General features: G+C 50.3%; 1 protein-coding gene across 1 annotated transcript; it reads right to left on the bottom strand.

Annotated features, from left to right (window-relative positions):
- Nucleotides 1-349: 349 nt before the first annotated feature.
- LOC144258255 (uncharacterized) lies at nucleotides 350-13,693 on the bottom strand. Its single transcript, XM_077806680.1, has 3 exons — nucleotides 13,584-13,693; nucleotides 2,863-2,976; nucleotides 350-2,516 (listed from the first exon to the last, which is right to left on the bottom strand). The coding sequence occupies exons 1-3, from the start codon at nucleotides 13,615-13,617 to the stop codon at nucleotides 406-408; spliced, it is 2,259 nt and encodes a 752-aa protein (XP_077662806.1). The 5' UTR covers nucleotides 13,618-13,693; the 3' UTR covers nucleotides 350-405.
- Nucleotides 13,694-13,937: the final 244 nt, after the last annotated feature.

Below are 13,937 nucleotides of genomic sequence, written 5' to 3'. Positions count from 1 at the left end.
GTGTCAGCACGGCACATACAGCGGGGTGTTGGCACTGGGATCGCCACCTCCAGCAGGCCGACCCCATGGAAAATCCTAGCGGAGACAAAGCCCAGGTTGATTTTCACTCAGTGTAGCTACTTGAGGTCACCCCTATTTCCCCCACCTGGGGCTGACGGACACTCCTGGCAGGAGGGACACACTCCCATGATGACTCTCAGGAGAAGGGAGTTGTAGAAAAAACCACGGGATTCACCCCAGAGAAGGGCAACCTGCAAAACAAAAAGCAGGCAACTCACCTGGGGGAGCTGAAAGAACAGGGTGACGCAAATGGTGCAAACAGCCCTAAAAAGTGGCTATGTGGGAATTAGCAAAGGTCTTTAAAAAAATCTTTTCTCTGCCTACACAAAGTTTTATGGTGTGTCTCTAGCGTGTGAAATCGCTGATGTCTATTAAGGTGTGAGCTCCAGATGAAACTTTTCCCGCTTTCACAGGATTCACAGGCTGCTCTCGTGTATGGATCCTCTGATGATTGATAAGACTTGAGCTCTGAGTGAACCTTTTCCCGCACTCACAGCATTCATAGGGGCGCTCTCCTGTGTGGATTCTCTGATGAATAATAAGCCCTGTGCTCCAAGTGAATTGTTTCCCGCACTCGCGGCATTCATAGGGGCGCTCTCCTGTGTGGATCCTCTGATGGTTATTAAGGTCTGATTTGAAACTGAACCTTTTCCCGCACTCACAGCATTCATATGGTCTCACGCCTGTGTGGATCCTCTGATGTCTAGTAAGGGATGAGTTCTCAGTGAAGCTTTTCCCACACTCAGAGCACTCATAAGGTCTCTCTCCTGTGTGGATCCTCTGATGTTTAATAAGGCCTGAGTTATGAGGAAATGCTTTCCCGCACTCAGAACATATATAGGGTCGCTCTCCTGTATGCATTCTCTGATGATTAATAAGGCCTGAGCTCTGAGTGAACTTTTTCCCACACTCACTGCATTCATAGGGTCGCTCTCCTGTGTGGATTCTCTGATGATTAATAAGGCTTGAGCTCTGAGTGAACTTTTTCCCACACTCACAGCATGTATAGGGTCGCTCTCCTGTGTGCATTCGCTGATGATGAAAGAGGCCTGAGCTCTGAGTGAACTTTTTCCCACACTCACAGCATTCATAGGGTCTCTCTCCTGTGTGGCCTATCTGATGTGTGATAAGGTTTGATTTCTCACTGAACTGTTTCCCGCACTCACAGCATTTGTAGGGGCGCTCTCCTGTGTGGACCCTCTGATGTTTATTAAGGTTTGATTTGAAAGCAAAGCTTTTCGCACACTCACAGCATTGATACGGTCTCTCTCCTGTGTGAACCCTCTGATGTCTAATAAAGGATGAGCTCCGAGTGAAGCTTTTCCCACACTCACAGCACTCATAGAGTCTCTCTCTTGTGTGTATTCTCTGATGTTTAAGAAGGGCTGAGCTCTGAGGGAACATTTGACCGCACTCACGGCATTCATAGGACTGCTCTCCTGTGTGGATTCTCTGATGTTTACGAAAGGCTGTGCTCCAAGTGAACTGTTTCCCACACTCACGGCATTCATAGGGGCGCTCTCCTGTGTGAATTCTCTGATGTATATTAAGGTTTGATTTGAAAGTGAAACTTTTCCCGCACTCACAGCATTTATACGGTCTCTCTCCTGTGTGGCTCCTCTGATGTCGAATAAGGGATGAGCTCCGAGTGTAACTTTTGCCGCACTCACAGCACTCATAGGGTCTCTCTTCTGTGTGACTTGTCTGATGTTTATTAAGGCTTGATTTCTCACTGAACTGTTTCCCGCACTCAGAGCATTCATAGTTGCGCTCTCCTGTGTGGATCTTCTCATGTTTAAATAGGGCTGAGCTCTGAGTGAATGTTTGCCCGCACTCACAGCATGTATAGGGGTGCTCTCCTATGTGCATTCGCTGATGATTAATAAGGAATGAGCTCAGAGTGAACTTTTGCCCGCACTCATAGAATTCATAAGGTCTCTCCCCAGTGTGGATCCTCTGATGTCTAGTAAGGGATGAGTGCCGAGTGAAGCTTTTCCCACACTCACAGCACTCATAGGGTCTCTCTCTTGTGTGGCTTGTCTGATGTGTAATAAGGTTTGATTTCTCGCTGAACTGTTTCCCACACTCACAGCATTGGTAGGGGTACTCTCCCATGTGGATCCTCTGATGTCTAACAAGGGTGGAGTTCAGAGTGAAGTGTTTCCCACACTCAGTGCATGTGTTTTTTCTCTCTCCTGTAGGTATTCCCTGCTGGTCTGTGCTTTCCTGGGAGTCCTGGTGAGGCCCCTGACAATTAATGGATTTGCCCACTTTCTCCCTGAGCTGGTTTCCCTGCTGCCTCTCTGGCCTGTTGTGGCTCTCACAGGCTTTCCCCTTCACACAACGCCTGGACACATTCCCTTTCGATCCTTGCGATAATCCCCCACGCGCTTCCACTTGCTCAGCATCTTCCTGCTGAGGAGTCAGCTCCTCGTTCTCATTCACCATCCAAGCACCTGCTAGGACACAGGGAGAAACATCAGAAATGGGTGGAAAAGGGGAAAACAAACCAAAATTAGAGCTGGAGAGACAGAAAAAATCTAGAACCTGAATTCTCCAAAACTCTTCTCCTTAGGGGAGAGAGGAGGGGAACAATTCTGCCTCCACATCCCATCAGAGAGGGACACCTGCTACCAGGTGTCAGTCAGGATTGGTAGGAAGCCGTGAGCGATAGCTACCCATAGGGTACAAGGCCTCCTGGGGATACTCCTGAACTCCGAGAGCTCCCAAGGCCTTTTTAGGGAGTCCCAGGTATTTCCTTCAGCCACAGAGTGTATTTGAATTGGTTTAATGATCCCTCACCTGCGCAGGCGCCTCTCGGGATCTCTCCTTCCTCAGAGCCCTGGAGATCCAGGACCCACGGCTCCTCCCCTCGTTCCAGCTGGGAGATCACATCAGGTTTGGAAATGGGAAACCCTGCTCAGGGCATAGAAAACAAGGGAGTTCAGGGGAGTTCATGGGACATGTCAGAAATATAAAGGGAAGGGTAACCACCTTTCTGTATACAGAACTATAAAATCCCTCCTGGCGAGAGGCAAAACCCTTTCATCTGTAAAGGGTTAAGAAGCTAGGATAACCTCACTGGCACCTGACCAAAATGACCAATGAGGAGACAAGTTACTTTCAAAACTGGAGTGGGGGGGGAACAAAGGGTCTGTCTGTCTGTGTGATGCTTTTGCCGGGACCAGGTCAGGAATGCTCTTCAGAACTTCTGTTAAGTTAGTAAGTAATCTGGCTAGAAATGCGTTAGATTTCCTTTTGTTTAATGGCTGGTAAAATAGCTGTGCTGAATGGAATGTATATTCCTGGTTTTGTGTCTTTTTGTAACTTAATGTTTTGCCTAGAGGGATTCTCTATGTTTTGAATCTGATTACCCTGTAAGGTATTTACCATCCTGATTTTACAGGGGTGATTCTTTTCCTTTTTCTTCCCCAGGAAAGGGGGTGTAGGGCTTGGGGGGATATTTTGGGGGGAAGACGTCTCCAAGTGGGCTCTTTCCCTGTTCTTTGTTTAACACGCTTAGTGGTGAGGGTTCAAGGACTAGGCAAAGTTTGTACCTTGAGGAAGTTTTTAACCTAAGCTGGTAAGAATAAGCTTAGGGGGTCTTTCATGCAGGTCCCCACATCTGTACCCTAGAGTTCAGAGTGGGGAAGGAAACTTGACAGGACATTTCTCACAAAAAAGAGCCTATCAGTTTTAACTCAGCCCATTTTAAAGCAGTAAAATGCTTAAGGCACATCTCCAGGTGCTCCAAGGTGGACACATATGAGGGATTTAGCTATCCTCATCTCTGCTGGGAACACACAAACAGACAGACACTCCTCAGCAAAGGGGCTCCTAAAACACAGAGACAGTAACTCCGTGTTCCAGGAAGTAAAGACTCCAGCCAGAGGGGAAGTCACCTTGGGCCTGCTTCTTAATCACAGAGAGAAATACTGAGATTATGGGAGAGTGTGACATTCTACACCTTGGTGGAGTGTACTGTAACCCCCATATTCCTCATTTTCATATAATCATGATCTTACGTATAAAGCGTGCCTTGTAAGGTATCAGGGGAAAGGTTATGATCTGTTGAAAGTAATTTCTCTGTCCATCCATGTGAATCATTCATGCATATGAAGTTATGAGAATTGTGTAGTATGATTGTCACTGAGACATGCTGTAAATTGGGGAATCAGCCAGATCTTAGCTCCCCAGAGGCAACAGCAAGGAAAGTAACCAACGCCCAGATGGGGTATCAAACAACCCATCAACAGCCATTGTCCAGTAAGGAAGCTACAATTCAGTGACTCACTTGCATGGGGCCACACCAGGGGAATTGCTCAACCTTGCTTGGAGAGACTCAGTAATGCTCAACTGACCCTGAAGCGGGGGCAAAGCCAAGAGGTAGGAAAGGGCAGTGGAAAGGCTAACAGAGGGAGTTCACCTAGGGAGAGCCCGCTGAAGATTTCATCTTACAGGCTTCTCTGAGTAGTAACTGCAACAGCTGAGGAAGCTCGTAGAAGGAAGGTAATATGGATGGTGAGCGATCAGCTGTTGTGACCTGCATAGGATGTGCCATGTTTGTCTTTCTTCCACAGGACAGAAGCGGCTTTGTCTGTACAAAATGCAAGCTGGTCTCCATATTGGAAGAGAAGGTTCAAGAACTGGAGAAACAAGTATCAACCCTGAGTTCCATAAGATAAAATGAAGATTTCCTGGACAGACATCAGGATATGCTTCTGCGGGCACAACTTTCTGAAGATTCAGAGCAGGCTGCGCAGTGGGGACAGAAGGACGGTGAGGAAAATTGGCAGCATGTAACCTCCAGAAGAAGAAAGAGGAGCACCCTTGTACCAGCAACGCAGATACAGGTAAGCAACCATTTTCATGTTCTCTCTGCAGGTACTAATGCGGAAAGTGGACTAGATGATACATCTGAGGGAAGGGAACAGAAGTAGACTCCTCCGATTGGAAGGCATGAGCTGCACTGTCCTAAGGATGGGAGTTCCACAACCACCGCTCCCAAGAGAAGGAGGCGGGTGGTGGTGGTTGGGGACTCCCTCCTAAGTGGGGACTGAGTCATCTATCTGCAGTCTCAACCGGGAAAACTGAGAAGCGTGCTGCTTGCCAGAAGCTAGGATTCACGATGTGACGGAGAGACTGCCGAGACTCATCAAGCCCTCAGATCACTAACTCTTCCTGCCTCTCCACGTGGGCACCAGTGATACTGCCAAGAATGACCTTGAGCAGATCACTGTGGACTACGTGGCTCTGGGAAGAAGGATAAAGGAGTTTGAGGCGCAAGTGGTCTTCTCGTCCATCCTCCACAGGGGAAGGAAAAGGCCCAGGTACACAAGTGCTGACTTTTGGTTTTGCCGGCGGGTGCCCCATCCTGGCTCTGCCCCCTTCTCCAAAGTCCTGCCCGCACTCCACCTCTTCCTGCTCCATCCTCCTAGACCCCCCTGAATGCCTCCTTCTTGCTGACCCCCTCTGCTAAATGCCTCCCACCTGCCGCTCACTCCTTTCTGCCCCTTCCTGCCTTAAGGGCGAGGTGCGTGTGCTGGAGGGGTGCTCTGCCAATTTTGAGGGGAGGCTATTTTCAACATATTTATACACTTTCATTCTAGTTATTGAAAGTGTGTCTATCATTGGTATCTCCCCTTCCTGATGTTTCCCAGTTCTTGCTCTCTACCCGTGTCCCTTTTCCCATCTCTCTCTGCTCCCCACCTCCTGGTGGCTCTGTTTAGCGCCCGCTCCCACCCACGCACTCCAAGCAGCTCTGTCTCCCCCCAGCCCCACCCCCTGCGGCCAGCCCAGAAACTGCCCACCCTGAGCCAGAGAGAGACATTTAATTCAACAGCCCAGCATAGAAACAGCCCATTCCTTCATCCTGCTGTATGGCGAGGCTGTGTTGCTCCAGCTCCTCCCAGTCCACAGGGCTGCAGCCCACCCCCAACTCCCGCACACACTCTGCAACTTTTGTGGGTGGGGAGTCCCTGGTGGGACCATGGCCAAGGAGGGGGGAGGGCTGGGGGGGTTGCTTCCTCCACCCGGCTGCTGCAGCCCGGCACCCTGAAGCAGGAGGAGCTCAGGTGTCCCAAGGTGAAGCGAGGCAGCAGCTCCTGACATGTAGCGGATACAGGGAGGTGGATGGAAGGGAAGGAATTCCCTGGGAACTGCGGGGAATGGATCCAGGGGAAGGGAATCAATCCTTCCTGACGCAGGGAGGAAGGGATGCTGATGGGTGTGGGAGGGGATAAACTTCCTCTCTGGGAGGAAAAGCCGCTCAGGCAGGCTTGATCTGGGCATGGGGGCGGGGGACGCAGCTTTGGGCTGGGCAAGCGTTACTTTCCCAGGCATGAGAGCCGGCCATGGAGAAGAGCCCACGGGGAGGATGGGGCTAGAAGTACTGGGGCTGTGTTGCCCCCTCCCGATCCCCCACACACGGGGAAGGGATGCAGAGCCCCGGGACCTGGGTCAGAACCATAGGGGTTGGGAGCCCCCAGAGCCCACCTGGGAGGGGTCCGGGCACAGGCAGGGTCCGGGCTGGGGGAGGCTGCTCATTTGCACCAGGGGCTGCAGTGAAGCCCCTCTCACCTTTGGCCACGGCTGGACACACCCGACTCGCTGGACGGAGCACGGGGGTGGGGGAGGCAGGGTGTGAGCTGCTGGCCCCAGCCCAAGTTCACTCATCAGACACAAGGGCAAACTTTTCTTAAAGGAGCCATGTCCTTTGGTTTGTCCCTCTGCCCAGCACTAAGGGGGTCTGCAGTTGGTTTCTCCTGGCTGGAGGGGGAGCACAGGTCCTGGGGGAGACACCAGGGTGGGCTGAGAATGGCTGGCTCAGTCCTTGAGAAACCCCCTGGCCCATACTCTCCCCAGCAGACTCCTGGGGCCAGCCGAGAGGCTGCCCATCCATCTCCCCGCAATCCCCTGCCGAGGGGCTGCCCACCCATCTGCCCCACCCCTCCAGAGCTAGCCCAGAAGCTGCCGTGCCCTGGCTGCTTGTCCCCCAGCCTAGCTCCCTCTGCCCTGAACGTTAAAAGGACTCACACATGCTTGCAGTGGGAGCCCACTGGGAGCTTCAGCAGCTGCAGGGGAAACAGCTGATAGGTGGGACTTTGTGCCAAACAGCTGATTGGCCGCAGCCACACAAAGAGCTGATGAGGGCGGCTGTGCATGCTAAATAGCTGATTGGCAGTTGGCAACAGTGATCTCCCCGGTGGGTGCAGAGCACCCACAAATTTTTTTCCGTGGGTGCTCCAGCCCTGGAGCAGCTTAGAATGCATTTTGCTTTTGTTTCTGTTTCATTTGACCAAATCTGATTTGTTATGTTTTGACTTATAATCACTTAAAAATCTATCTTTATAGTTTATAAACCTGTTTGTTTATTCCACCTGAAGCAGTGCGTTTGGTTTGAAGCATGTCAGAGACTCCCCTTGGCATAACTAGCCTGGTACATATGACTTTGTCAATTTAACAAAGAAATTGATATAAGCTCATATAAGCTTGCAGCGTCCAGCGGGCATAACTGGACACTGCAAGATGGAGGTCCCTTGGGTTGTGTCTGGGACTGGAGATATTCACTAGTGTCTTTCGGTTGCACAATCCAAGGAGCAGCTTAAATGCCAGAGGCCGTGCGTGAACAGCCCGGGGGGGAAAGGGGGTTCTCACAGCAGAGCAGGGTAAGGCCGGCTCCCAGAGTCAAGGAATGGAGTGACCTATCAGATCACTGGTCCACATAACACCAGAGGGGAACGTCACGGACATTTGCAGGAAAGCCGGGACCAGCGACCACAGGCTGGAGGGATTCAGCGCAGTCAGGAAAAGGAGGGACTGGGGGTGTCACTGAATGTCGTATCCCAGGGCTTGTCTAAACCTGAGACCCTGCGACTGTCTTGCTATGGTGCGTCACTGTAGACACTCGCTACAGCAACAGGAAAGGTTCTCCCATCAGCGTGACGAAGCTCCTCCACTCCTGTCTGTTTCTGGCACGTCTTTCAACGGTTCCCTAGCTGTGCCCCAGGTTTCTCAGCTCAGCTTCCACAGCTCGTCACCATGTTGTTTTCAGGCGGTCGCGTTTTCGCTTGCCTTCAGGTGTCCATCTTAGTGCTATTCTGATGATGGAATCAGTTTCCATCTGAAGCACATGACCGATCCATCTCCAGCATCTCCCGGCAATGATGGGGCTCAGATCCTCTTGGCTGCACTGTGTGAATCGGTCTTGGTTTGAGATTGCTGTGGGACAAAAGATACGGAGGATTTTTCTGAGGCAGGTTGTACGGAATGAAGACAGTTTGGACGTGTCAGACTTTGTCATTCCCCAGCATTCTGCACTACAAAGTAGTGTTGGAAGTACGCAGCTCTGATAAAATCTTGAGTTTGGTTTTGGTGTTATATTTTGATGATTTCCAGACTGTATTTAAGCTCCTGAAGGTGTTCCTGGCTTTATTGATTCTGTTCCTGATGTCCTGGTTTGCTCCACCGTCCTGCCTGATGGTGCTGCACAGTTATGTGAATATTTCTATATTGGTGAGAACATGACCCTCTATCTCGACTAGTGATGGTAAGGCAATATTAAAGGTCATGATATCTATCTTATTGCAGTTGATTTTCAATCCATTTTGTTGGCTGAATGTGTTGAGTCGAGTTGTTTTTTCTTGTATATGGTGTTGGGTATGTGATAGGAGAGCGAGAGAATCTGCAAAGTCCAAGTCTTCAAGGCATGAGAAGGGTGTCCAGTTAATGCCTCTTGGAACGTCTTCTGTTGTACGTCGCATTACCAGGGCAATGCCGAAGAGGACTGCAGACATGACACACCCCTGATGTACTCCTGTTCTGACTTCAAAACTGAGCTCACTGTGATCAACACTGCATGTGAAGTTGGAATAGATGCTTTTGATAATGTTGATTATACAATATGTTCCATAGGCCGGTCCTGTGAATGCTATCAACAGCCTTCTCAAAGTCTAAGAAGTTTATGTAGAGTTGCCATTGCCATTCTAAGCATTGTTCTATCATGTTTTGTTGAGTGAAGATCTGGTCTGTGCATGCACGCCCTTTCCGAAAACCGGCTTGCTCTTTTCTGAGAACGCTATCAACTGCCTCTGATATAAGCTGGACTATGATCTTACCCAATACCTTGCTTGGCACAGATAAACGTGTGATACCATGCCATTTTTTAAGGATTTGATGGCTTGAATGATCTCTTGCTTTGTTGGGGTGTCTGTGTTGATATCAAGATCTTCTTCTGCCTCCTGGATGTTTGCTTCCTCTATAGGTGGATCCCTGTCCAGCAATTCTTTGAAATGCTCTGTCCAGTGCATTTCTTGTTCTTTTTCTGTTGTCAGTAGAAAGAAAAGGAGTACTTGTGGCACCTTAGAGACAAACCAATTTATTTGAGCATGAGCTTTCGTGAGCTACAGCTCACTTCATCGGATGTTGTCAGTAGGTGGCCTTCTGTGTCCCTGATGAGAGTGTTTGTTGGTGTCTGCCATTTACCACTGATAAGGTTTTGTAGATGAGCAGTTGCCTCCCTGGCTTGTGTTGCTAGATTATCAATATAATGTCGATTGTCTGCTCTCACAAGGCGTTTGATCTCCCGGTGTGCCTTGCTATACTGCTCATAGTATTTGTCCTTTAGCTTCTGGGATTTTATGTTAAACTTTTTTCAGGGCTCGTCTGGTTTCTATGGTGTTCCATGTGCTGGGTATAATCCACTCCTTTCTTCTCTTCTGCCTCTGGCTTAGACAGGCTTCACTGCTCTGTTCATAGATTGTTTTTACTTTGTCCCATTTCTTGTTGATCTCCTCATCTGCCTTCTCCTCCTCTTCATCAATGTCTGCAAGTGTCTGAAACCTGTTCTTTCACTGCAGAATGAAGGCTTTCTGTATTTCAGGGGACTTTAGCTTGTCAACATCATAATGGCTATGTCCCTTGTTTGGTGGCCCCACACGTCTCAGTTTTAGCTTGATGGAGGCTATCACAAGGTGGTGGCCGCTGCCAACATCCGCTCCCCTTCTCACTTTCACATCTGTCAGTGAGTGTCGCCATTTGCCATCGATCATCATATGGTCAATCTGGTTCTTATCTCTGCCATTTGGAGAACACCACGTCAGCTTGTGAATTTCACGATGTTGAAATAGGGTTCCCTCAATGACTAGATCCTTCACATTGCAGAAATCAACAAGCCTCTCTCTCTGTTTTCATTCATCGTGCCACACCCATGTCTTCCCATTCCTCTGGCACTGTTCTCCTTACCGACCTTGGCATTCAGGTCTCCCATGACGATAGGTCGTGCCGTGGTACTCCCTCTAACTCCTCCTGTAGCATAAGGTAGAATTTGTCCTTTGCTTCTTCATCACAGTCATTTGTCGGAGCGTAGCACTGAATCAGGGTGATGTTATTGTGTTTCCCTTTCAGTCTGGCTCTCATAATTCTGCTGCAGATGGATTTCCACTCAAGCAGGGACCGCTCCACTCCCTTCTTCAAAGGATGGCAACACTTTCATGGTGTTGTCCATCATCCCGTCCAGAATACAGCAAAGTTTCTACTGAGGTCTGTTGTTAATCTTCCTGATCCTGTCCATCTGCTCTCGCTGACACCCAGGATGTGTGAGCTGTAGCGTCTCATCTCTGCTGGGACCTGAGCTAGCTTCCCTTTTCTCGTACATTGTCCGTACATTCCAAAAACCAAGTTTGGTTTTTCTCTTGGTGTTGAGCACTTCAGTGTTCATGCCAGTGGCTTCCTTTCGGCTTTCACCACTGGCAGTCATATGGGTATTTGAAGGCCATCGCACACAGTAAAGCAACAATTCTCAAACTTCATTGCACCACAACCCCCTTCTGACAACAGAAATTACTACACGGCCCCAGGAAGAGGGACTGAAGCCTGAGCCCGCCGGTGCCCAGCCCCCATGGGCGGGGGGAGGGAAGGAGCAAAGTCCAAGTCCCACCATCCTGGGGGAGGGGCAGGGTGGGGGGCAGCAAAGCCCAAGCGCTGAAGCCAAAGCCCAAGCCCCATTCCCCAGGGACAACGTCTTTGGGCTTTGGCCCAGGGGGGCGTGGCTCGGGCTTCGGCCCTGGACCCCAGCATGTCTAAATACCAGACCAGGCGACCCCATTAAAACTGGGTCGCGACCCACTTTGGGGTCCCGCCCCACAGTTTGAGAACTGCTGCAGTGAAGGTTGATTTCTCAGCTGCTGTTTCCATAACATATTTTGTTTTTTACGAGCCAGGATGCCTGTTTTGTCTGGCCGGTTGACTCTGCATTGTGGGCTATGGAAGCCCCGCCCACCAAGCCCTACTGGGCATGCTCCAAATGTAGCAGGAGTATAAAGGGGAGAAGCTCAGCTCAGCCTGGGCTGACAACTGAAGAGGAAGGACACTCGCTGCAGGCTCCAGACCAGGAAGCCCCAGAGGCTCTGACAGCAGGAGCAAGGGCCACCAAGACCCAGGTGGAGACCCAGACTCCAGCAGATGTCTGGGAAAACCCAGGATCGCTGGGAGCCTCCACACTGACAAATCCAGGAACCTTGCAGACGCCCAAAACATGACTACCAGAGACGTAGTAGGAAGTAGCCGAGGGAGGATGCCAGTCGAAGGGTTGAGAACACTCAGCATGTTGCAGTCGGCTCCCTGCTGACTCAATAGCAGAGACACTTGCCACAGACAGGGCCCTGGGCTGGGACCTGGTGGAGCAGGAGGGCCTGGGTCCCCCTACCCCGGCCTCCACGCACCCCAAGGTGGCAACCCATTGTCCTTGACATTGATCCTGGCTACTAGGCCATAACACCATGAGGATCAGGGCAACCCAAATGTCTCTGGCCATTAGGCCTTATTGCCCTACAGATAAAGGCAATCCTATAGACCAGGGATCATAGAATCATAGAATCATAGAATATCAGGGTTGGAAGGGACCTCAGGAGGTCATCTAGTCCAACCCGCTGCTCTAAGCAGGACCAATCCCCAGTTAAATCATCCCAGGCAGGGCTTTGTCAAGCCTGACCTTAAAAACTTCTAAGGAAGGAGATTCTACCACCTCCCTAGGTAACGCATTCCAGTGTTTTACCACCCTCATAGTGAAAAAGTTTTTCCTAATATCCAACCTAAACCTCCCCCACTGCAACTTGAGACCATTACTCCTTGTCCTGTCATCTTCTACCACTGAGAATAGTCTAGAACCATCCTCTTTGGAACCCCCTTTCAGGTAGTTGAAAGCAGCTATCAAATCCCCCCTCATTCTTCTCTTCTGCAGACTAAACAATCCCAGTTCCCTCAGCCTCTCCTCATACGTCATGTGTTCCAGACCCCTAATCATTTTTGTTGCCCTTCGCTAGACTCTCTCCAATTTTTCCACATCCTTCTTGTAGTGTGGGGCCCAAAACTGGACACAGTACTCCAGATGAGGCCTCACCAATGTTGAATAGAGGGGAACGATCACGTCCCTCGATCTGCTGACTATGCCCCTACTTATACATCCCAAAATGCCATTGGCCTTCTTGGCAACAAGGGCACACTGTTGACTCATATCCAGCTTCTCGTCCACTGTCACCCCTAGGTCCTTTTCCGCAGAACTGCTGCCTAGCCATTCGGTCCCTAGTCTGTAGCGGTGCATGGGATTCTTCCGTCCTAAGTGCAGGACTCTGCACTTGTCCTTGTTGAACCTCATCAGATTTCTTTTGGCCCAATCCTCCAATTTGTCTAGGTCCCTCTGTAACCTATCCCTACCTGCCACTGTATCTACCACTCCTCCTGGTTTAGTATCATCTGCAAATTTGCTGAAAGTGCAATCTATACCATCCTCCAGATCATTTATGAAGATATTGAACAAAACCAGCCCCAGGACCGACCCTTGGGGCACTCCACTTGATACCGGCTGCCATCTAGACATGGAGCCATTGATCACTACCTGTTGAGCCCGACAATCTAGCCAACTTTCTACCCACCTTATAGTGCATCCATCCAGCCCATACTTCTTTAACTTGCTGACAAGAATACTGTGGGAGACCGTGTCAAAAACTTTGCAACCTTTGGCATGTAGCCCATCAGGGAAAGTCACTGGCAGGCTGGGCCGGTTTGTCTACCTGAGGCGTCCGCAGGTTCGGCCGATCGCAGCTCCCACTGGCTGCAGTTCGCCATCCCTGGCCAATGGGGGCTGCAGGAAGAAGCAGCCAGAACATCCCTCGGCCTGCGCCACTTCCCTGGTAAAGGGGTGATACCACTTTGCAAGTCTGAGCTGGTGAGTTTGGAGTAGGTTCAGTGTTTTAGTCCCAGCCAGGGGTCAGAAGCTTCTGTTCTTTATGCTGGACCTAAATTCAAGTTTGGCCTTAGCAAAGTGAAGTTGTTAGACTTTGTGCTGAACTGCCCCTGTGAAATGTTCCCAGACTGTACTGTAGCGGGGAGGGCAGAGTGTTAATATGTGGGCCAGTGGCTTGTCGGGGTGAAGCTGAAATAGGACAGAGAAGAGGTTGCATTGTGGAGTGTTGTGAACCATAACTCTGCTTTCCCCTTCTAAGAACCGAGGGGACAGGAATCCTTACCCAGCGAGGTCACATTCTCATAGTTCTCCTGCATGACGTCTCTGCAGAGGGCTCTCTGAGCGGGGTCCAGCAGAGCCCACTCTTCCTTGGTGAAATACACAGCCACCTCCTCGAAGGTCACCGGCCCCTGAAAGAGAAAGAGTCCAACAGTCAGTACCTGCTGCCCCACTCACAGCCCCACTATTCAATGGGGAAAGGAGCCAATCAAATGGATGCTCTGGGTGGCTTGCAGTCAACAGAGTCCTACCCGCACACCGCTCATAGGAGCAGCCATTACTAGGTCAGACCAAAGGTCCATTTAGCCCAGTATCTTCTAACAGTGGCCAATGCTAGGTCCTTCAGAGGGAATGAACA

The sequence above is a fragment of the Eretmochelys imbricata genome, chromosome 28 (genome assembly GCF_965152235.1).
Source record: "Eretmochelys imbricata isolate rEreImb1 chromosome 28, rEreImb1.hap1, whole genome shotgun sequence".
Taxonomy (NCBI): Eukaryota; Metazoa; Chordata; order Testudines; family Cheloniidae; genus Eretmochelys; species Eretmochelys imbricata.
This window is presented reverse-complemented; position numbering and strand designations above follow the sequence as displayed.

Bases quoted from the DNA above. Each gene is read 5' to 3' on its own strand.
- LOC144258255 (XM_077806680.1), bottom strand. From the start codon at position 13,617: ATGCAGGAGAACTATGAGAATGTGACCTCGCTGG. The intron at 2,977-13,583 runs GTAAGGATTCCT...TGCCCTGAGCAG, and splicing joins TGAGAATGTGACCTCGCTGG to GGTTTCCCATTTCCAAACCT. The intron at 2,517-2,862 runs GTGAGGGATCAT...GTGTCCTAGCAG, and splicing joins CCCGAGAGGCGCCTGCGCAG to GTGCTTGGATGGTGAATGAG.